The sequence below is a fragment of the Mastigoproctus giganteus genome, chromosome 14 (genome assembly GCF_048544385.1).
Source record: "Mastigoproctus giganteus isolate SK-2022 chromosome 14, ASM4854438v1, whole genome shotgun sequence".
Lineage (NCBI taxonomy): Eukaryota > Metazoa > Arthropoda > Arachnida > Uropygi > Thelyphonidae > Mastigoproctus > Mastigoproctus giganteus.
Genome location: NC_143588.1, coordinates 16,521,411 through 16,547,108, shown reverse-complemented (window position 1 = coordinate 16,547,108; position 25,698 = coordinate 16,521,411). Strand labels below are relative to the sequence as shown.

General features: G+C 36.8%; 1 protein-coding gene across 2 annotated transcripts in view; it reads left to right on the top strand.

The window, feature by feature from the left end:
* Positions 1 to 25,698, top strand: part of LOC150074994 (sodium/potassium-transporting ATPase subunit alpha-like) — a 219,529-nt gene that overhangs the window by 152,682 nt on the left and 41,149 nt on the right. For both annotated transcript variants that reach the window (XM_090388741.1, XM_090388740.1), the window contains exons 14-16: positions 322 to 539; positions 16,429 to 16,530; positions 23,510 to 23,664. In XM_090388741.1, coding sequence (XP_090244867.1) covers positions 322 to 539; positions 16,429 to 16,530; positions 23,510 to 23,664 — 475 coding nt within the window. The remainder of the gene's footprint in view (positions 1 to 321; positions 540 to 16,428; positions 16,531 to 23,509; positions 23,665 to 25,698) is intronic.

The window sequence follows — 25,698 nt, the reverse complement described above, 5'->3', positions numbered from 1 at the left end:
TCCTTTAAGAATGACAGTTACACTCTACACTAGTTGGGGTTTTTTTTTTTTTTTTTTTCCCTCTCACTGATTTCCATTTTGTGACTTATCTCTGTATCATGCTGCTAAAAGAACATCTGAGAGAATATTCTTCTGTAATGAATTTTTCAGCCTGAAGCATGGGCTCCTCAGGTGGGAATCTTAATTGTTCTACCCTAAAGCTCTAATGCATTCTCTTGACACTAAAATTTATGTGTGAAAAATGTTTCTAAAATATTTTTAAAAATGAAATTACAGTTCTAGGAAATGGGAATTTAATGTTATTGTTTTCTAATTTCTTAGAGATGCCAAAGCAGCTGTTGTTCATGGAGGTCAACTTCGTGAATTTAGTTCTGTTGAACTAGATGATTTAATTAAATATCATACAGAAATTGTTTTTGCTCGCACATCACCTCAGCAAAAATTAATTATTGTGGAGGGTTGTCAAAGGCAAGGTGCCATTGTGGCTGTAACTGGAGATGGCGTTAATGATTCCCCAGCTCTTAAAAAAGCTGATATAGGTAAAATGGTACATAATTTGCATATACAATGTTTTCACTTTAATTACTTTTTTTGTGTGTGTGTGTGTGTGTGTGTGTGTGTGTGTGTGTGTGTGTGTGTGTGTGTGTGTGTGTTCACTTTTTGTTATTTATTTATTATATTCATGTGTGACAAGCAGGAATTGATTAAGCACATTAAAATGAAGATTACATTTGCTCTATCTTGTGAAAGCACTTGTTAAAATACAAGTAAATTCTGTTTTTATTATGTACAGTATTGATTTTTTATTTAAGAATTAAAATAGTCATTTTAGATGTTGGGCATAGCTGCCTCCTGTACATAGCTTTGAGCAAACTGCATCGATCTCATTGTGGAGGCACTCAGTTATAGATTTTTTTTGGTGTTACACCAGTCTAAATAAAAGGTTCTATTTACATAAAGAAGTACATTTCTATTTTATTTAAAGCTTTATGCCACTACCAAATTTTGATCTTTTTTGAGATCTCACTGGTAAGCAGGTTGGCATTGTGAAGACTTCAACAACTCATTGGTGAGATGGTGCAGTAAGCAAAGCTGACAAGTGGGGGGGGGGGTCAAAAGCCTCAATTTATGAAATCATAAAGTCATTGTACATTCTGGGCATAGCCTCTTTATCTACATACTTGGGAGAAAATTTTGCCACTAAATGGCAAAGTTTTCTTGCAGATTTTCTCTTGATCTCATGTTATGGAGGCACTTTGCCACAAGTCTCCTTGTCATTGCATTACTCTAAATAAAAAGCATGCTCCATTGGAGAAGTATATTGCTTTTTATTTAAAGTAGATGCTAGTAAATTAATAAGAGGAGTTTACCTCAATATAGTACGTGGAACACTTCCGTATGATACCCTCTGGAGGGTATCATACGGAAGTGTTCCACGTACTATATTGAGGTAAACTCCTCTTATTAATTTACTAATATTATTATCAACGTAGAACATATTGAGTATTACAGCTCTGATTCATACTATCTAAAGTAGATGCTTAAAATCCAAACAGTTTTTTATTTTATACACAAAACACTTGGTTGAAGCAAAAGGAGCCATTACAAACCATCAAACCCTCAACTTAACTCAAAGTTGACTGGTCTGCCCAGACCCAGGTTTTGATCCTTTTGGTTTTTTTTTTTTTTTTTTTTTTTGGATTTTAACAGTGGCCAGGGAGGCATTGTGATCTGAACAACTCATTGATGAAATAGCATTAGTAGAAGCATATGATGCAAGAAAGCAAGCTTAAACAGCAATCAGCCAAAAAAAACTTTCCATTTGACACATCCATTTGCTTTAAATGTTTGTCTAGTTCTTCCTTGAATTTATTTAAGCTGTCAACATCCACAATGACAGATGGAAGTTTGTTTCAGCAATCAACCACCCGCTGGCTAAAGGCAAATTTCTGCACATCTATTCTACAACTGTCCTTCCTCAATTTGAATTTTTACCCTCAGGCAATTAATTTGGGCAAGACCAATTCCATCAGCATTGAGCTTGCTCAAAACCATTGCCTTATACACTTCAATCAGATCACCTCACAAATGCTGCAATTTTTAGAACTTAAGCCTTTCTTGGTAAGAGCAACTCTTTGTTTCCCCTCACTAATTTTGTTATCCTTCTCTGTACTCATTCCAGAAGCTCTACATCCTTCCTAAAATGAGGCCTCCAGACCTGTATGCAATACTCATGGCCTTATACAAGGGAATAATCACCTTATCCTTGCTAGAAAAATTTCTGTATATCATTGACCAAACTCCATGAGCTGTCCTGGCACCCTGCCTGTACTGCTCAGAAAGAAAACTTTATCTGACTACACTATAACCCCCAGGTCTTTTTCTGTTTTTAATATTCTGAGTGTGATACTGCACAGTTGGTATATTTGTATTTGTCAATGTATAACTTCATCTGCCACCTATCTGCCTAACTTTTCTAGATCCTATTGCAGTTTCATAGTGTCATTAAGAACCCTGCCAACCTTTATATTATAAGCAAACTTGGACATTGAGCCCGATACAGCTTCATCAATATCATTGATAAATACAGTAAACAATGGGCCCAACACTGAAACCTGGGGACTCCACTAATAACATTGGTCCACAAAGAGTACATTGATTACCACTCTGTCTCCTCCTGCTCACCATCCCTTTATCCATAGCAGCAACTTGCCCTTAATGCCATACTGCTCCAATTTGTACAGCAATCTTTTATGTGCAACAGTAACAAAAGCTTTCCTGAAATCCAAGTATATGTTATAAAATTTTTTTTTTTTTTGCATCCAGTTCCTTTGTGACCACATAGTATCAAATCAAATTGGTCAGAAAGACTTCCCCTTAAAAAAAATCGTGCTGTGTCTGAACTATAACTGCAGTCTTGTCTAGATGATCCGGCAATGCTTCTTTGACCAATGACTCCATTATTTTCCCTGGAACAGAAATTAAGCTAACAGGTCAGTAAATACTCGTGTCTCCCTTTGTGAATTGGGGATACATTTGCACATCTCCAGTCCATGGGGACCCCCCCCCCAAATCCAAAAATGCTTTCATAATAATGTCTAAGGGTTTGCTTACTTCCTTTTCTGCCTCCTTTAATATAACTGGATAGATCCCATCCACCCCAGGTGCCTTTATGTTTAACATCAACAATTTGTCCTCCACTTTGCTCTCAGTTATTACAAAATCATTTCTCCCTGTTAGAGTTTGATAAGCTTCTGGCCTCCACTTCCCTACAGAATTCCTCATGTTTGAATGTAGATGCAAAATACTCATTCAGTTTGTCAGCTGCCTGAGCAGAATCATCATTAATATAAAGTGGACCAATATGATTCATCCCCTTCCTTCTAGAATTTACATCAGTAAACTCTTTACTGTTCTTCTTTGCATCCTTTGCCAAAGATTTTTCATAATCTGCCTTTGCTTGCCCAACTTCCTTTGTGATTTCACTACAGTCTAGCTTATATCTGTTATATTCTTCTGTGTCACTCGATAATTTATATGAATCCCATGTATTTTTCTTCTTTGCCACAAGTGTAATTAGTTCATCTGAGATCCATTTAGGCCTAAACTTTGAACAGTATTTCTTAGTTGGAACAAAAAGCCTCGAGATAATCTTTTAAGATTATCTCAATGAATGATTCCCATTTAAATGCTGTTGGTAATATTATCAGTTGGTCCCACTGTATAGAATTTAAAAACTGTCTGAGGCCGCTGTAGTCAACTTTACAAAAGCAAAAATCCCTTTCCTTTATCTTTGATGATAGCTACATATTTAAATAAATCCCACATCAGTACACTGTGATCACTGCCACCTAGTTGTTCCTTTATCTGCAGATTCTTTAATGCATGAATAATCACTCTGGTTACCTCTTGAACATGCTGCTGTAGAAAACAATCGTCCATTAAATCCACAAAAGTCTTGCTAGTGACCAACCCACAACTTCCAGTCAATATCTGGGAAGTTAAATCCCCATTTTAAGACATTCAGATTTACTGGCCCACTCTATTTCTCTGTTCAGTCATTCATTGTACTCATCAGAGTCATTTGGCCTATAACACACTCCTCTCATTTTTTTCTTTCCCAGTGTTTGTCACACCAAACTGACTAAACAAATCCACAAATGTGATATGCAAGATAAGGTAGTAAGTGAAGTAGTCTTAATTTCAAGGCAAAGCCTCAACCTATGAAAGCTATAAGAAGTCATTGTACATGTCAGTCATAGTGTCTTTCTCTGCACAACTGTGAGTAAACAGGTTTTTTTTTTTTGTGTCAATCTCATTGGCCCTTAGTATTGCTATCCATACTGCTATCCAAAACTGGGTTTGGATAGCAGTATGCATTTTTAAATAAGAAGCAATATACTTCTACATTGGAATAGTGCCTTTTATTTGCCTTTTTCCAAGGCAATATAAGGCAAAGTGCCTTCACAACATGAGATCAATTCTACAAAGTATAAATGTACTACAAAGTATAAATTTATAAATGATATTGATGATGGTATATCAAGCTTAATGTCCAAGTTTGCAGACGATACAAAGGTTGGCAGGGTTGTCAAGGACACTACTGACACTATGCTGCTGCAACAGGATCTGGAAAGGTTGAGCAGATGGGCTGAGAGGTGGCAAATAAAGTTTAACATTGACAAATGTAAAGCACTACACATGGGAAACAGCAACCCCAGAACAACGTATCAACTCTGTGGTACTACACTGACAGTGGTAGAGAAAGAAAGGGACCTGGGGGTGGTTGTACAGACAGATATGAAGTTCTCTGAGCAGTGCAGATGGGCTGCAAGAGTAGCTCATGGTGTATTGTCAATGATATATAGGAATTTTTCTAGCAGGGATAAGGAGGTGATTATTCCCTTGTATAAGGCAATGGTCAGGCCACACCTAGAGTACTGTATACAGGTCTGGAGGCCTCATTTCAAGAAGGATGTAGAGCTGCTGGAACGAGTACAGAGAAGGGCAACAAGATTAGTGAATGGAACAAAGGGGTGCTCTTACGAAGAAAGGCTTAAGTTTTGCGAATTACAGTGTCTGGAGACTAGGCACCAGTGAGGTGATCTGATAGAGGTGTACAAAGCCTTGAATGGTTTGAGCATGCTCAATGCTGATGGGATTCTTCCTCTTGCTCAGAATAACCACCTGAAAGGGCATTAATTCAAATTGAGGAAAGACAGATGTAGGATAGATGTGCGGAAATTTGCCTTTAGCCAGCGGGTGGTTGGTAGGTGGAACAGACTTCCATCCTTTGTCGTGGAAGTTGATAGCCTAAATAAGTTTAAGGCTCAGCTGGACAGGTATTTCGAACGAACAGAGGGGTGAAGTGGAAGTGGTTATTTTTTATTTATTTATTTTACTTTATTTTTTTTTGGCTGATGCTGCATAAGCTTACTTTCTTGCATCAAATGCCTTTACTAATGCTAATGCTAAAGTAGCAACTCATTTTATTCACAGATGTATACAGATGTATGCCCAACATGTACAATGACTTTTTCAAGCTTTCATAACCTAAAGCTTTTGCCCTGAAACTAGATATTATCATTCTTCTCTTTCTTGGTGATTCCCTTTTGATTCTCTCTCTCTCTCTCTCTCTCTCTCTCTCTCTCTCTCTCTCAGGGTAATGTGGGAAATTTTTTTGGCTGGTGCAGCATAAGCTTCAGGCTTCCTTGCACCATATAGCTGGCTAGTAATAATAATATTATTCCAGAGGTGACTTGCAGAGACCAAAAGTAGTAACATCCTGTGTAGTGATGGAGGATACATGTGTCACTGGAAGCAAAGCTCAGATTGTTGATCATTTACATAAGTTTTATAGAATTTTATCTCACTTTTTATCTCTGCTATTAATGAATGCAGATTAGCCTTTGTTTTTATAGAATTTCTGTGGTGATTTTCCTTTGCTTTCAATGCCTGTGTATTCAATTCTATATACACATGTATTCAGGGCTGTTTTTCCTGTTTTTGGGTTTGTTAGTTATTCTGGGGTTGGAAAAACACCAGAATGACATGTGGGAAAAACACTACGCCTCTGTTTGAGACTAGCTAACTTTAATTCAAGTGAAAGTTGTCAGATTCCTCTTGATCATTCTCCATGATCAATCTTTTTAAATTCACATTGAAGAGGCTTAAATAAAGTAGCTAGCATTTTGAGACTTCTAGAAGTCAAAAATATGGATTTCTGAAATCTTTAGGGTGCTATCTCATATGATGGCTGTATTTCTTGTGATTTATTCTACAAGTGGAGATTTGAAAGTCAGACTGTAAAACTGACCATTGTATGAAGACAATTACAGTCAGTCCTCGTATAAAACGATAGTTGTTTCTAGAAATCCTCGTGCAATGCAAAATCGTGCAATATAAATAACAGGCCCTGTGGGAAAAATAGGGTTAGGTGCCAACCACCCAAGATTGAACACACATTTGTAACCAAAACATTACCAAACACAATTTAATCGTAATAAAATACTTACGTATTTTATTACAACTTATGTAATAAAATATTGCTAATGCTTTTGCTTCTATCGTAAGAAAACTTGTTTTTTTGTTTGATTTTCTATCCAAACAGATGACAGCCATTCCATCTCTTCCAATTCTGTGTCTTGATCTAATGGATTTTAATTACACTTTGAGTTGTTCCTGCTATGAAAGTTGTTTTTATTTTCTCTGCATTCTTTCTAATTCTCGGCATTGCCTCATTTAGGCCAGTAGCATGTGCAATATCACATGGTCTTAATTTCACTCAAAGTGTTTCAAAATTTAATATTTTTTCTCTATTAACAGAGACGGACTGGCCATAAGCCTTACGGGGGAAATCCCGGTGGGTCGGTGTGATTTTGGCCGTAAACGCTAGTATGAGGCTGCTACAGATTTTTCTGGGTAAGAATGTTTGACCCAGTCCGCCTCTGTTTATCGATATTGCTTTTCTTTTTCTCTATGAATCTGTAGTGTCTTCACCAGGATGCTTCCTTTTCACACCTTTTAAGTATTTTACTCATTTTTAGGGAATAAAGCACAATTACAAAATGAGGAGGCACGCTTGATATACGTAAACAAAGCTGCGTGCGTGTAGCAACTGAATAAACAACACCGTAAAGGGAGAGACACACTAACGCCTCACTAGCTCACATTTTACTAAAGCACATTTCTGGGGGTTACTACCATAAAACAATAAACACTATTTCCAGCTGCGTTTCTGCTAGTGGAATCTGTTATAAACTGGTAGTAAACTTGATCTAATTGCATTTGCGATAATACCGATAGCTGGAATTGTGTGGGTTTTTATGTTATTATGGCGAAAAGCGATTCCCCTTCACTGATATAAAAAAACATAAATACATTTTCAGAATCTTCTCTTCATTCCTATCGTGTTGTGTTCAGTTGGGGGTGATTCTGCATTCGACTGCCATTTCTTGTAAACACAAAGGCGAATCGTGCATAAGCGAATTCAGTTCGTGTTATATATGATATCGTTCCCCTAATTATAAATCGTGTATGATCGAATTCATGTAGTGTAAACACGTGTTATACGAGGATTGACTTTAGATCCAACCTGGCATACTGCATGGACAGATTCAATATACTGTCTTATGGTGATTTAAATTGGTAATAATGTTTTTGAAAGTTGACTCTGTTCAAAGATATTTAAGAATGTATGCTACAAATGTAAAAGGTTAGTACTGTAATTCTTTGATTGACTTGTCTGTGATATTTGCAATTCAAGTGGATTGCAGAATACTAATAGAGGTTAGTTTTAAAGGAGAAAAATTTGAAAACTTTGTATCATTTCATTCAATTTTTCTGTTACAAGAATCAAGTAACAATTAGAAAGAAACAAAAAAAAAGATTCTGGATTTCATGTGTACCAGAAGTAATAAAAACACAACCAACTTTATTATCCATACATGGTGGGCTCAACTGTTATCGTCATGCTTATAATATCCTGATTTACAATCTCAGTTAGTCATTTATAGAAACACATCAATTACTCAATTTCTTATTTAAAAATTGACTCGTTAAATTCTGGTTAATATCATAAACTTGATTCTTTGTTGAGGCCTTTCAAATGATATATGATTTATCTTTGTAGATGCATAACTTGAAACATATTGTAAACAAACATATGTTCAAGACTAATTCAGATAATATATTATAAAAGATTACCTAGTTTGCACACATGGTGATCAGTTTTGTGAGTGTCTGTGAAGAACAGGTTCAGTGTTGATATTTCTGGCTTCAAATGTGGAATAATTGTGGGATGACACAATAGTTGACATAACCCCAGGGGCTCCCATCTTGTGAGTATGGGCTTGGCACACCCAGAGTCCTGAGCTGGATATCATCATTCTTCTCTTTCTTGGTGATTCCCTTCTGCTTCTCTCTCTCTCAGTGGACAATATGGCCTTAGTTGCTAATGCTCCTAAAAACCAAATAACAAACAAACTCTCAGGGTAACTCGGGGATTTTTTTTTTTGGCTTGTGCAGCATAAGCCTCAAGCTTCCTTGCACCATATGGCTAATAATAATAATATTTAAATGCTCTCATTCTCTCTTGTTACAAGTCTGCCGTGGTTGAACAACCAGCCATGTGGGGTCAACACCTGTAGTGAGTGTCATGTCTCGTCTCCTGATGCAGCACAGTAGCCCAGCTAATCACCCAGTATAATGCAGGAATATCAAGACCAACATCCATATGGACTGTGTTTCAGACATGAGCTCATGTAAGCTATGGCAGTTGATGGCCATCACAGAATAACTTGCTCACTCTGAGACACAAAAACCTTGCATGAACACATCAGCATCAACACGGAACCCCACAAGGCATTCAATGGGTTTTGTTAATACAATACCCACAAAGTAGGAACAGGTGCATGTATTATTGTAGCAGGATAATTAATGATTTTGTAATAACTGAGAGCAAAGTGGAGGAGAAATTGTTGAAGTTAAATGTAAGAAAAGAACCTGGGGTGGATGGGATCTATTCAGTTACATTAAAGGAGATGGCAAAGCAACTAAGCAAACCCTTAGCCATAATTATGAGAGCATCCTTGGACTTGGGAGATTCCCATGGACTGGAGATGTGCAAATGTATCCCCAGTTCACAAAGGGGGATCGAAGGGTGACACGAGTAACTACAGACCAGTTAGTTTAACTTCTGTTCCGGGTAAAATAATGGAGTCATTGGTTAAAGATGCATTGCAAGTTCATCTAGACAAGACTGCAGCAATCATTCAGACACAGCATGGGTTTGTTAAGGGAAAGTCTTGTCTGACAAATTTGATGGGATATTATGATGTGGATACAAAGGAACTGGATGCAAAAAATATTTTGATATCATATATTTGGATTTCAGGAAAGCTTTTGACACTGTTGTGCATGGAAGACTATTGTACAAATTGGAGCAGAATGGTATTAAGGATAAGTTGCAACAATGGATAAAAGGATGGTTAAGTGGGAGAAGACAGAGGGTGGTAATCAATGGGTGCTGCTCTTTGTGGACTAATGTTATTAGTGGAGTCCCACAGGGTTCAGTGTTGGGGCCACTGTTATTTTGTATATTTATCAATGATATTGATGAAGGTATATCAGGCTTAATGTCGAAGTTTGCAGATGATACAAAGGTTGGCAGAGTTGTTAATGACAGTAATGGCAGTGTGCTACTGCAACAGGAGCTAGATAATTTTGGCAGATGGACTAAGAAGTGGCAACTGAAGTTTAACCTTGGCAAATGCAAAGTACTGCATATGGGTAGAAGTAACCCCAGAGAAATGTACCAACTGTGTGGTACTACACTTAAGGTGGTAGAAAATGAAAAAGTCCTGGGAGTAATTGTGCAGTCAGATATGAAGTTTTCTGAGCAATGCAGACAGGCTGCCAGGGCAGGTCATGGGGTTTTGTCAATGATATATAGGAATTTTGCTAGCAGGGAAAAGGAGATTGTCCCTCTGTATAAGGCAATGGTCAGGCCATGCCTTGAGTACTGCGTAAAGGTCTGGAGGCCTCATTTTAGGAAAGATGTAGATTTACTTGAGTGTGTACAGAGAAGGGCAACAAGATTGGTGAGGGGAATGAAGGGATCCTCTTACCAAGAGAGGCTTAAGTTCTGCAAATTGCAGTGGCTGGAGACTAGGCATCTGCGTTGTGATCTGATTGAGGTGTATAAGGTCTTGAATTGGTTGAGCATGCTGAATTCTGATGGGATCCTTCCACTTGTTCAGATTACGAACCTAAGGGGGCAGAAATTCAAATTAAGAAAGGACAGATGTAGAATAGATGTGTGGAAATTTGCCTTTAGCCAGCGGGTGGTTAATTGCTGGAACAAACTTCCATCTGTCGTTGTGGAAGTTGATAGGTTGAATAAATTTAAGGAGTAACTGGACAGGCATTTGGAGGGAATGGTGTGTTTTTTTTTTTTTTTTTTTTTTGGGTGATGCTGCATAAGCTCATATACTTGCTTTCTTGCATCACATGCTGCTACTACTACTTGCATGTACACCAATGATAGGAATATAGTTAATAAATTTGATGAGCTTGAAGTGCTAGTCAAGACATCAAAGGCAGATATTGTTAGGATATCAGAGATGTGGTGTCACACAGATATAAGCAGTGCAGAATTGGAATTTGGGGAGTACACTGTGTACAGAAATGATAGATAGGACAGGAAGGAAGGAGGAGTTATGCTGTCAGTTAAGAAACACAAAATCTAATGAAGTGCATCCAATTAATGTTGGTGGACCAAAAAGACTTATGTCACACCAAAAAGACTCAATGTTGAGTCTTTTTGGTGTGTGACATAAGCACTGGGAAAGGAAAAATGAGAGCAGGTTGTGTTATAGGCCTAATGAATCTGATGAGTATAATGAGCAATTGTGCAGAGAAATAGTGGGCCAGTAAATCAGAATGTCTTATAATGGAGGATTTTAACTTTTCAGATATTGACTGGAACTTGTGGGTTGATCACTCGCACAATAGCAAGACTTTTGTGGATTTATTGGATGACATGTTTTCTACAGCAACATGTTCGAGAGGCAACCAGAGGGAGTAATGCTCTTGTTCTGATTATCAGCAGTGATTATTCATGCATTAAGAATTTGCAGATAAAGGAACCACTGGGTGACAGTGATCACAATGTACTGATGTGGGAATTACTTAAAGATGTAACTACCACCAAGGCTAAAGGGAAGGGCTTTTTCTTTTGTAAAGGTGACTACAGGGGTCTCAGACAGTTTTTTTTTTTTTTTAAATTCTGTACAGTGGGATCAACTGATGATATTACCAATGTTGAATTCTAAATGGGAAGCCTTCAGGGACTTAATTTTGGAGGCTACTAGGCTTTTCATTCCAACTAAGAAATACTGTTCAAGGTTTAATCCTATATAGATGTCAGATGAATTAATGAGGCTCATGGTTGAAAAGAAAAATGTATGGGATGCATATATAGTATCAGGTGACACAGAAGCCTATGGCAGATATAAACTAGTCTGTAATAAAGACACAAAGGAAGTTAGGCAGGTGAAGGCAGATTATAAGATCTCTTCGTCAAAGGATGCAAAGAAAAACAGCAAAGAGTTCTTTACTTAGGGTTTTTTTTTTTTTTTTTATGTGAACCCCAAACACGAGAGGTATTAGAACCTATAGTACTTAGTACTGTGCTTGGGTTGGAGGTTGAGAAGACGAAAGAAGATATTTGTTGACATTGGACATGAACTTCTGTAGATTGTAATTATCAGGAAATACTTATGATGGAAGGTTGTTCCAGAAAACGGCAGTTGAATGAATAAATGAGGAAGATGAAAAGTTGGTTCTGTGGGTTTGAAGTTGGACAGTAAATGAATGTTGGCTGGTGGCGGCACGTGTTTGAACTGCTTTGAAAGAGAGAGCGGGAATTATAGAAGCCAATTCAGAAGAACAGTGTCCATGGAAGCATCTGTAGAAGAGGCATGCAGCAGAAACAGTACACCTATGAGAAAGTGAGTGGAGAGACTCTGTTAGAGATGAATCATTAATTTACCTAACTGCCCTCTTTTGAATGGAATCAAGAAGCTTGAGAGAGGTTTTGGGGGCACCACCCCAGATGTGGGAACAATATTCCATGGCAGGGCGGATTTGCGATTTATACAGAGTGAGCAGCTGTTTGGAAGAAGAGTAATGCCGAGAGCGAAACAGAAAACCAAGTTTTTTAGATGCAGAGGAAGCAATATTTGTAATGTGCTTGTGCCAAGAGAGATTAGAAGTCAGGGTAATCCCCAAAAGAGATATATCATTTTGCCTAGAAATCGGAGTGTCACTAAAGATAAGCATAGGAGCAGAAGAATCCTTTTTGCGAGATATAAGACAAGACTGAGTTTTAGAAGGGTTGAAATCAACTAAATTGTCTTTGCCCCACTGGAGAATTACCTGAAAATCGGCATTTAAGGAATTGGTAGCAGATTTTCGAGAAGTTGAAGCTGATTGAGCAGGACAAGGTTTCTCAAAATGGAAAGTGGAATGCAATGTGCTATCATTGGCAAAACTATGGATAGGATTTCCAGTCAATGGAAGAAGGTCATTAATATACCAGAGGAAAAGAGTGGGGGAAAGAACTGAACCTTGGGGGACACCGGCATTAGTGGAGAAGTTAGAAGACAGAGAGCCATCTATCATCACCTTCAGTGAGCGATCAGAGAGAAAACTGGATAACCAATTACTAAAAACAGTTGGCAAACCATAAGATGGAAGCTTGTTTAGAAGACCTTTATGCCAAACACGATCAAAAGCCTTTGAGATGTCAAGAGCAACTACTTGTGTTTCACCGAAACCTTTCCATTGAATTAGTCCATAAATGGGTAACATAAGCCAGAATATCACCAGTGGATCGACACTGACGGAATCCATACTGGCAATCGTTGATCAGACGGACGGTTTCTAGGTAGTTTAAAAGTTGGCGGTTAATTGATTTCTCCATTACTTTAGAAATAGTAGAAGTAATTGCAATGGGACAATAATTGGATGGGAGGGATTTGTCACCCTTTTTAGGAACTGGCTGGATATGAGCAAATTTCCAAGCAGAAGGAAAAACACCTTTGGAATAAGAAAGTGAAAAAAGGCGGCAAAGAATAGGAGTAAGTTCAGGAGCACAGGTTTTGAGAACAAGGAGAGAAATACCATCAGGACCTGGAGCTTTCTTAGCATCAAGATTCATCAAAATCCTTCTGATATCCTTTTGACGGAAGACCACAGGAGGCATTGAATGGAGTGTGTTGGGAATGGTGGGAGGTGTTTTTCCAAGATCATTAATACATGAGCTGGAAGAAAAATGGGATGCTAGCAGGTCAGCTTTATCCTTGGCTGAAGTGACAACAAAACCATCTGGTTTGGACAGAGGTGGGAGCAGAGATGGGCAAAAGTTGCGGCCAATAGCTTTGGCAAAAGACTAGAATGCTCGGCTACCATTAGGGCAAGAAGCAAGTTTTCTATTCTTAGCCTGTTCAAACTCTAGTTTTGACTGATTAATAACTGCTTTACTATTGTTGCGAGCTTTGGTGTAGGCAGAAAATGAAACTGAAGAATTAGAAACAAGCCAATTACGATATGCAACATTCTTCTCTTGAACAGCCTTAGCACATTTATTGGAAAACCAAGGTTTAGATAAAGGACGAGATTTTAAAATGGAGTGTGGGATAAAGGATTCCATTCCTGCAAGAATAATTTCACTGACACGATCTGAGCAAACGTTGACATCAGAAGTTTTGAAACAGTAATCTGACCGAAGAAAAGAAGTCTCGCAGGTCATCCCATTTTGCATTTTTGTAATGCCAAACAACATGAGGTTGGGAATAGCCATGAGATAAAGTTTCCATTGGAGAAGAGACAATCACCAAGTTGTGATCTGAAGTGCCTAACGGACCTCTCACTTCGACCGTGTACTTAGAAGGGTTGTTTGTGAGAAAAAGATCAAGTGTATTGGCTGTATGATTAGGATTGTCTGGTATTCTTGTAGGTAAATGAACAATCTGTGCTAGGTTATTAGTAATTGCAAAAGCCTCAGCATCTCAACCTTCTGGGTTGGTGTGACTAGAAAACGGAAGCCAGCTGGAGTTGTGAACATTAAAATCACCAAGGAAAATTACCTCACTGTTTGGAAAGTTGGACTGGAGAAAGTCTAGTTGCAAAGAGAGGAAGTCAAAGAGCTCCAAGTGATTAGTGGAGTTGGGAGAACGGTAGAGACAACAGATGAATTTGACACAATGAGGTAGAGAGATTTTAAGCCAGAGAAAGATCAAAGAGAGGGGATTCCAAATTCCCAAGTCTCTGACGGAATATCAGAACAGACATATGCACAAGTACCACCTTTGAGGCGAAAGGAATCATACAGCGAATAATTTGGGCATCTGAGATGAGCAGTAGTTGAATCAACTAACTGAGATTCTGTCAGAAAAAGTACATGGGGTTTGGCAGACTGTAAGTGGAAATAGACATCGTTGAGATTAGAATTGAGACCACATATATTTGTGAAATGAATTAGGAAGTGCTTCTAGGTAAACTCTAGAAGGAAAGGGATGAATCAGATTGGACCACTTAACATAGATGGGTTGGCTGTTGATGATCGTGCTCAGGTAGCTGATAAACTGAATGAGTATTTTGCATCTACATTCACACATGAGGAGTTATTCAATGAGGAGAATGCCAGAAGTTTATCAAACTCTAACAGCGAGCTAAGTGATTTTGTAATAACTGAGAGCAAAGTGGAGATGAAATTGTTGAAGTTAAACATAAGGAAGGCACTTGGGGTGGATGGGATCTATCCAGTTATATTAAAGGAGGCAGCAAAGGAAGTAAGCAAACCCTTAGCCATAATTATGATAGCTTCATTGGACGCAAGGGAGGAACAAAGGGCTATTCTTACCAAGAAAGGCTTAAGTTCTGCAAATTACAGCACCTGGAGAGTAGGCACCTGCTGGGTTATCTGATTGAGGTGTATAAGGCCTTGAATGGGTTGAGCAAGCTGAATGCTAATGGGATGGGATTCTTCCTCTTGCTCAGATTAAGAACCTGAGGGGGCACAGCTTCAAATTGAGAAAAGGCAGTTATAGAATAGATGTGTAGAAATTCACCTTTAGCCAGCAGGTAGTTGATTGGGGGAACAGACTTCCATATTTTGTTGTGGAAGTTGATAGCCTAAATAAATTTAAGGCTGAGCTGAACAGGCATTTGGAACGAATGGAGGTATGAATTGATAAGCTGCTTTCTTGCATCATATGCTAATGCAAAGTCAACTCATTGTATAACAGTGTGCAATTTTATTGCTTAAGCTAGGCAATGCATCGCACCTATGCTAAGTATGATGTGAAGACAGGTTCTCAAAACAATTATGTAACCTGTCTATAGTAGCTGCAGTGATTCTGTTAACAATCCTGATGAGGTAATCATTGGATTTTATGCAATATAAGGGAGAAGGATAATTAAGCTCATGGCCTGACCATGAAAGAAAATAACACAAATTATTTTTCAAAATCTCTGCTACTGTAAACATTTTTTACAAAAATCTTTCAACATTGTTATCCCTTGTTTTTGTAGGCCATGTATTGGATCTCCACCTAAAGTTCAGCATTGCTAATGCTGAACTTTAATATTGTTTTAAAATTCCATCCCTGTCTGGTAATTTTTTTATTAATCTGAACCCAAAGTTCATTCCTAGTTTAATCTTAATCATTCACCTTCCCACAATATGCCTTTCTTCCCATTATAATTTATATTGGCAATAAAGAAAAAAATCATAAAATATTACATTTTATGATTTTTGCTTTATTGCCAAGATAAATTAATAATAATAAAAATATAGCTGTTATCATATATGGTATAAAGTTATTCAAAAAAAAAAAGTAATTTTTATTTTCAAAGTTTCTTTATTAAATGATTATTGGTCCATTTTAATGGGAAAAAATTAAGAATGGTAAAATTCTGTTTGTACCACTTTACTTTTAGCACTGAGATTTTTAATGTATCATATTCTATTTTTCAAAAGTTTTTCCATGTTTAATTTTTCATAGGGATACTACTATGTGGTGAGTCTAAAACCAGTAAATAGACAGTACTTAAATTAGCTATAAAAATTGTTTCTCTTATAGAATTTTTAACCCTGGGCCACTTAGTCATAGACACTCTGAAGGTTTGTTTTTTTTGGGAAGGAAATATCAGAAGGAATGCTGAAAATTGTAGAATTTTTTACCTTGAAGAACCATTTTTATTTTTCCCTTGCCTTCTAATAATTGGTCCACTCCTTCCTTAACCCTTTATTGGTCATATGGGTTGATTAGAAATTTGGCACAATTACTTAAGGGTTAAGATTATGGAATATTATATATTCATCAAGGATTGCTTTCAAACATTCTATTTTTAATTCTTTAGGAGTGGCTATGGGAATTGCAGGAAGTGATGTAAGCAAACAAGCAGCTGATATGATTCTGTTAGATGACAATTTTGCATCAATTGTAACAGGAGTGGAGGAAGGTTAGTATTTTTATACCAGTGGTTCTCAAACTATGAGTTGAAAATATTTTTGTATCAATGGTGGGACACAAATACACTCCACGTGAGATACACTGTAAGTGTCTTAATATTGTACATATTTTTCAAATAAAATTCATACACTTTACCTGGATTCAATTTTTTTCTGTGGAGAGACTTTCTGCTCTCACTGAAAACTAAGGACCAACTACTGAGCCTGTAAGGACTTGTGCTTATACTCATCTTAGAGACAAATACCATTATCCACAATGGATAATGGTATTTATTTAATTGGAAAAAAATTGAATTTTATATTTGTTGATGTTAATTCTGCTTGTGACTTTAGGCTTAACGTTGGTATGGGAAAGAGTTACCAATGCACATCGTTGATGCTAAGGTAAATGTAACAAATGAAAATGCCTACAATCTCTTTAATCTTCTATCTTCCATCTTTGTGAAGTTAACTTTGTTTTTGCATGAACATGGCTATGACTGAAACATAGCCATGTTCATGCTCACTCTCAACAAGAATTCATGTTTGCCTCTCTCTCTCTCTCTCTCTACTATTATACACACATTATTGCAAATGACAGCACCATTGCTCTTGCCTGTAAATAACCCAGAACAATGAAAAATATTGTAAGAGAGAAGAAAGATATAACAGCTGTACAGATATAGCATAGCATGCTCTAATGCTTAGTTTTTTGCTAATTTAAAGTGTTTGCAATGTATTTTTTTTTTTTCACTGAAGTTGATGTTCCTTGCTCTTTTTAAATGCTAATAATGTGGTGTCATTAGAGAAATTCTGTGATATTTTTTACATGAGAGTAACTAAAAAATTAAATGTTTATAGTTGAGACACACAAAATATTTGAAGTACAGTATATGTTCCATTCATGTCTGATATTTTAGTGTGCAAGTTAAACTTTGTATATTTTGAAAACAAACACCTGAAAGGAGATTTTAACCAGAATTCAAATTTTAATGGTAAAGAGGTTAAGAGAAACAGAAAGCACTATTTTCTCTATATGAAATAACAGTTAAGGTTGAGAATCAGGTTGAGAATTTCAGCTCAGCTCATTGCATTGTGATATTTGATGGTAATTTGGAATCAGAAGTATAAGCTTCAGCACAAGTTTTCTGTAAGATTTATCAAGTTTGAGAGATATGAATATTTATTTAATTCCTTTGCAACTTTTGTTATTTTCCATTGAAAGACACTCTTGGAATTAATGACTCCTATTTCTGGATATAAAATGCTAAGCTTTTAGTTAAAATTATTCTGGAATCTGTAATTCTTGCGAGAAAAGGGCAAATCCCAGCTTAGTACTTGAACTGTTTATGTGAATTTTGATATTTAGTCTGTATATATATAACTTTGGTGCATGCAATCAAAAGAATTCAGTGAATCCATTTAAGATTCACTGAATTCTTTTGACTGGACAGACCAGAGTGCCATAGTTTTTCAGATTGAAAAGTAGTAAGTTAATATATTTTAAGAAATGGCTTTGCATGCTCAAATGCAAACAGATGGGACTGAAGGTACTGACATAAGTATATTTGGTGATACAATCACTGAAAAAGAAGGTTCATTAGTACCTTCTTTTTCAGGAAGAAGCCCCAAGTATATGATCAGTTTTTTTTTCACCTTTTTTCTGATATATATAAATAATTGAGTATCATATGTATCCCCTTAAAGGTAATGTTTAAAACATTACATAGGATAAAAAGGTATTCAGTTGATGAAATAGTTTCAATAAATGAAAGATTAATGAGTCAGGTATGACAGATGCACCTAAAAGTGCAAAACAGCATTAAAGGATGCAAGAGTATATATAAGTTTGTATTAATATATTGAATAAGGTGTTTGTAAAATAATAAGAGGAGTTTACCTTAATATAGTACGTAGAACACTTCTGTATGATACTCTCCAGAAATTAAAACGGAAAAAATCAACAACTTACCGGTACATTAGAGTAAAATATAAATAATTAAAAACCAATTTAACACAATTCAAATCAATTTAAAACAATTAAACATCAATTTAACGCAAGTAAAAAGAATCTAACGAAAATATTCAAAACGATTTTCGGAAGGAAAACGATTCTAATTTCATTTTCGTTGCTTTTTAGCCGTTCACTTTTCTTCTACTACTATAGACAAGTATAGAAACACAGTTCCTGATACATGGTCAGGTGTAGTCCCTTGATGAAATATCTGATCATGCATCAATATTTGTTGCAGCTGACATCAGATCAGCCACTTTTGCCTATATTCGACCATTACCTAAATACGTTCCCCCCCCCCCCATATCTGATGACAGCTGTACCACTTTCTATTTTAATTTTTGTTTTATTGGTATTTTGCTGTACTAATTTTTCTTTACAGTTTTCCAACCTTCTATTGGCTTAGTAATTTAGCCCATAATTTTCTTAATTCATCATAACTTTTAGGATATTAACATTCTTTCACCTTTCACATATCTACTACATTTTTTCAACTATCCTCACCCTTCTAGTTACTGGCACTTTGTGTAACATTCATATCCATTTATGCATACCTTACTCAATATATTAATACAAACTTATATATATATATATATATATATATATATATATATATATATATAAATGAGTGTGAGAAAGAGAGAGAGACTTAGATTCTTCTTACTGGACTGACAAAAATGATGGCAATGATTCATTCCTGTTTGTAAGGAAGAGCGAGTCTTTATATTAAACTCATCTGTACTGGGGAGAGACCAATGGTTATGCTGAGCTTATAAGGTCTCTAATAAATAAATTTTCCCATAAACAATTTCTAATGTTTGTTCTACCAGATATTTTCACTGTTGCACAGAAATTAAATGAAACTGCTGCTGAGTGTTATGATCACTTTCTCTGTTTAAAAGGCATGACAATCTTAGATATTGATAGTGTATTTGTCAAAAGACTGTTGTTGCATGGCTTTGTTTTGGGAACAAGTGAGGTTAGAATTGATACTGTAAAGGTGTGTATATGGTATTTAGAAGATCTACTGCAGAGGTAAAAGAGTATAAAGCACATGCTGCTTTAATGCTGTTGCATGTTGCTCATAATTCTTCAAATAGGCCTCAGTGGTTGAAAATGTTAATTTTTTTCACCTGAACTTGTTAACAGGAGAGACTGTTTCTACAGGGATGGGATATACTTAAATAGAAAGGATGAAAGAATATTTGCTGATGCTATCGAGGCAGTGTTAGGTGGGTCGGGAAACTGCTAGCTTGGGGGGATACAAGGACTAATAGATTAACAGTAGCCACTGGCAGAGGTGAAAGTGATTCTTGCACTGCTTCTATTGGAATGAGCAGCAGCCTAGAAAACAAGATGCAGGGTATTTCAGAGACTGCTAGGAGTCATTGTGATACAAGTAAACACATGGGTTGTGTTAGGGTAGCTAAGAATAGGAACAGGTGCATGTATACTTGCGTGTACACCAATGCTAGGAGTTTGGTAAATAAATTTGATGAATTTGAGGTATTGCTCAAAACATCAAAGGCAGATATTGTTGGGATATCAGAGGCGTGGTGTCACACAGATATAAGGAATGCAGAACTGGAATTTGGGGAGTACAATGTGTACAGAAAGGATAGGAAGGGAGGAGGGGTTATGCTATTAGTTAAGAAACATAAAATCCAAGGAAGTGAAGCCAGTCGACATCGCTGGACAGTGCAGTGTCGAGTCAGTTTTGTGTGACTTAATATTGGGAGATCAAAATTGAGAGTAGGAGTGAGCTATAGGCCTAATGACTCTGATGAGTATAATAAGAAACTGTACAGGAAAATAGTGGGCCAGTAAATCAAAGAGTCTTATAATGGGGGATTTTAATTTTCCAGATATTGAATGGAATTTGTGGGTTGGTCACTCATACACTAGCAAGGCTTTTGTGGATTTATTGGGTGATTATTTTCTACATCAGCATGTTCGGAAGGCAACTAGAGGGAGTAGTACTCTTGATCTGATTATCAGTACTGTAGTGATTCTTCATGCATTAAGAATCTGCAGATAAAGGAACCCCTAGGTGGCAGTGATCACAGTGTGCTGAAGTGAGATTTACTCAAAGAGGTAACTACCATTAGGGGTAAAGGGAAGGGTTTTTGCTTTCGTAAAGGCAACTACGATGGTCTGAGACAGTATTTAAATTCTATACAGTGGGACCAACTGATGATGTTGCCAACAGCAAATTCAAAATGGGAAGCATTCAAAGAATTTATCTTGGAAGCTACTAGGCTTTACATACCAACTAAGAAATATTGGCCTAAATGGATGTCAGATGAACTAATGAGACATATGGCAGAGAAGAAAAAGGCATGGGATACATATAAAATAATGGGTGACGTGGAAACCTATGATAGCTATAAGCTGGTCTGTAACCAAGTCACAAAGGAGATTAGGCAGGTAAAGGCAGATTATGAGAAATCCTTGGCAAAGGATGCAAAGAAAAACAGAAAAGAGTTCTTTACCTATGTAAACTCTAGAAGGAAAGGGATGAATCAGATTGGTCCACTGGATATCAATGGTTATATCCAGTGGATTAATCTGATGATCCTGCTCAGGTGGCTAACAAACTAAATGAGTATTTTGCATCTACATTCACACATGAGGAGTTATTCAGGAAGGGAAATGCCAGAGGTGAAGTAAACTTTGGCAATGAGCTGGATGATTTTATAATAACTGAGAGGAAAGTGGAGGAGAAATTGTTGAGGATAAACATAAAAAAGCACCTGGGGTGGATGGCATCTATCCAGTTATATTAAATGAGGGAGCAAAGGAAGTAAACAAACTTTTAGCCATAATTATGAGAGCTTCTTTGGACTCAGGGGTGGTATCCATAGACTGGAGATGTGCAAATGTGACCCCAATTCACAAAGGAGGATCAAAGGCTGACACAAATAATTATAGACCTGTGAGTTTAACTTCTGTTCTAGGAAAATTAATGGAGGCACTGGCTAAAGAAGCACTGCAGGATCATCTAGACAAGACTTCAGTTATAGCTCGGACACAGCATGGTTTTGTTAAGGGAAAGTCTTGCCTGACCAATTTGATTGGATACTATGATTCAGTCACAAAAGAATTGGATGCAGGGAATAACTTTGATATTATATATTTGGATCTTAGAAAGGCTTTTGATACTGCTGCACATGGAATACTGCTGCACAAATTGGAGCAGTGTGGCATTGGAGGCAAATTGCTGCTATGCATAAAGGGATGGTTGAGGGGGAAGAAGACAGTGGTAATCAATGGATACTGCTCATCGTGGACTAATGTTATTAGTGGAGTCCCGCAGGGTTCAGTATTGGGTCTGTTGTTGTTTTCTGTATTTATAAATGATATTGATGATGGTATATCAAGCTTAATGTCCAAGTTTGCAGACAATACAAAGGTTGGCAGGGCTGTTAAGGCACTAATGACAGTATGCTGCTGCAACGGGATCTAGAAAAGTTGAGCAGATGGGCCGAGAGTTGGCAAATGAAAAGTACTACATATGGGAAGCAGCAACCCCAGAGTGCCATATCAACTCTGTGGTACTACACTGACAGTGGTAGAGAATGAAAGGGACCTGGGGGAGTGGTTGTGCAGGCAGATATGAAGTTCTCTGAGCAGTGTAGATGGGCTGCAAGAGTAGCTTATGGTGTATTGTCAATGATATATAGGAATTTTTCTAGCAGGGATAAGGAGGTGATTATCCCCTTGTATAAGGCAATGGTCAGGCCACACCTTGAATACTGTATACAGGTCTGGAGGCCTCATTTTAAGGAGGAGGTAGAGCTGTTGGAATGAGTACAGAGAACGGCAACAAGATTAGTGAATGGAACAAAGGGTTGCTCTTACGAAGAAAGGCTTCAATTTTTCAAATTAGTGTCTGGAGACTAGGCACCTGCAAGGCGATCTGATTGAGGTGCATAAAGCCTTGAATGGTTTCAGCATGCTCAATGCTGATGGAATTCTTCCTCTTGCTCAGAATAATCATTTGAGAGGGCATAAATTCAAATTGAGGAAAGACAGATGTAGGATAAATGTGCGCAAGTTTGCCTTTAGCCAGTGGGTGGTTTGTTGGTGGAACAGACTTCCATCCTTTGTTATGGAAGTTGATACCTAACCTAGCCTAAATAAATTTAAGGCTGAGCTGGACAGGTACTTGGAACGAACAGAGTAGTGAAATGGGAGCAGGTTTTTTTTTTTTTGGCTGATGCTGCATAAGCTTGCTTTCTTGCATCATATTCCTCTACTAATGCTAATTTGCTATATCAAAAGTAGAAAAGCTATTAATAATATGAATGGAAAATCAGATTCAGGAGTGAGTGCCCCTGAGTCTAATGGCCATTCGAGCAAAAGCAGCAAGTGTTTATGAAGACATTAAGGATAAGTACAGCCAATTTCGTGGCAAGCAACGGGTGGTTTAATAGTTTCAAGCATCACACTGGTTTCCAAAACAAAGTATGCGGTGAAATTGCCAGTGTTAATTCTGCAGCTGCAGAGAAATTTTGTGATGTGTTGGAAAAAACCCTTCTAAATCTCTACAGCCCTCAATTTCCGCAGCAGCATTCTTATCAGCTGGAGAGTTAATTCTGGCAACAATTCTCGAAAGGTAAAACTTGCTGACGGTTATGCCTGTCTCCTCTCTCTTTTTAGAATTTTGTACACTTTTGTAATTTTTCCTGCACATGAGATAAAAAAAAAAGAAATGAATAAATAATTCTATTTATATGTTCGTCAAACATTTCTTTTTTGCTTCAAACAAATTCAGCCTGCATAGTTGCAAGTGCTGCATAAGCATTTAGGGAAATTCCAACTTACCTTGAATTCCGTGGAATGCAACCCTCAACATATGTTGGGGAGTGGCTGTAGTTGTATATTTTGTTTCAATAAAATATATAAAATGTATGAATTGTACTAAAATTCTATGAATTCTAAAGCAATTAATTCAAATTTTCTTTTTCTTTTAGGTCGACTAATATTTGACAACCTTAAAAAGTCCATTGCCTATACACTAACTAGTAATATACCTGAAATTACTCCTTTCCTTTTTTTCATTTTGTGTGATGTTCCACTACCACTAGGAACAGTTACAATCCTCTGTATAGATTTAGGAACTGATATGGTAAGTGCGAAGCATGTTGCCACATGTATTACTTTAAAGGTTTTTATTATGAAATAGTTATTTTTAATGCACATAAGCCTGAATAGTAATATTGCACTGTTATTTTTTGTTTGTTATTTGGTTTTTAGGAGCATTAGCAACTAAGACCATATTGCTCCAGGGATATGCGGAAAGGTCATTCCCTGACCTTTCCGCATCCTCCGTATTTGGTGGTCATGGGCTCGAACCCCGGTCTGATCAAGAAGCGTGTGCTACGCACTGCTGCTCCTGCCCACCTGGCTACGGAGACACCTATATTGCGCTGTGTTAATCAGAATGCTATTATTATATTTCAGATTAACATTAAATCTGATATTCAATAGATGATTACCACAAGTCTGTATCCCTTCTTGTGGATCTAATTATTAAAATCAGCTAAACGTTATGTTTTTTTTTTTTTTTTTTCATTTAGATTAAAAGGAAGACTTGACTTTATCTGTTGTTACAGATGAATGTCTGGGGGAATAAAGAATTTCTTCAGAAGTTCCTAAGGAACTTCAGAAGAGAAAATCTTTAATCTAACTGATTAAAACAGTGTTATACTTTCAAACAATACATAATATTAAGTGCTTAGTTTAATAATTAGACTCGCAAGAAGGGACAGAAATGTGTGGTAATCGCCTATTGAATATCAGATTTATTGTTAATTTGAAATATAATAAAATTATTCTGATTAACACAGTGCAATGTTACTATGTGGTCACAAAAGAACTGATTTAATAATTATCAATTCCAGTTTTAGTTGCAAAAAATAGCTTTGAGATCTAAAATTCCAAAAGTATACATCAAATAATGCCCATGTGGAAGGAACTAATGGACTACCAGAAAGGAATAATAGTTGAATTTAATGACATGACCTAGGTAGGCATAAAATAATAAGTGAGAGAAACTTGCTTATGGCTGGTTACCCTCATCTTGCCACCAGAAAATCACCTGTTTGGTGCTGCAAGCAGAAATGCCCACAGGCAAACCTATAATTTTTTTTCAATGACATAAAGCAATGCATGCCATGAAAATTCACGGAAGAGCTCTTCGTTAACCCTCCATAACAATAACAAATGCACACTGTCAATTGGCATGTGGATCCTGTGGTGTTATTAGTTTCTCTCTACACCCATCCAGTCCGGTGTCTTGTTTAGTACATAGAATGGTTACCGTGCTACCTGAGCATGTTTTCCCAACTGTGAATTTAGGTGAACAAAGGTATCTTCGTCTGAGAGTGGTTCTCATGATATGAACTCGGTGTAGTGCAATGGAACAATGAATTTATGCAATATATGGAACCATGAATGCTACATCGTACATTGACTTCCTAGACTGTCCTTTATATTGTGGTAATTTTATGGAAGCAGCCCATACACCTTGCAACATGACACTACTTCCCTGCCACAAAGTAATGATTATAAATGTATGTTTGAATTTATAATCAAACCAAAGAATGCAGGGAAGCAAAACTCATTCTAATCAGCTAAAGTTCAGTACTTAAAATTTTTTAAAAATGTTCAGTACTTAATTCTGTAATTTTACTTTCATTAATTAATAATAATTTCAGTAATTATTAATGAAAGTGCATTTAGAACTTTTCATTTTAAAGAAAGTTCTAAACGCACCAGTTGTGCACTTTTTAAAATTAAGTGCAAAGCATTGTAGTTAGACATACCAAAAAAAATCTCATGTATACCCTGTATGCATGAAAGATGTTTTATGTGTAAACATTTTTGACCACACCTACTAAATTTCAAACTAGAACCGAAATCATGAACAATGCTCACGCCCGCTACTTACTCTACTGAATCGATGTTAGTGATAAATAGGATATACATGCTGCTGCTTACTCTACCGATGGTTTGGGTACCCTCCATTCACATTGACCCCTATCTGTGACCAGTCTAATCTTCTGAAAGCTTCCTCAAGGGCAGCAGTAAACAACTTCGGAGATATTGTGTCTCCTTGTCGAATTCCTTTCACAATTTTAAATTTGCTACTGTCTTTGTC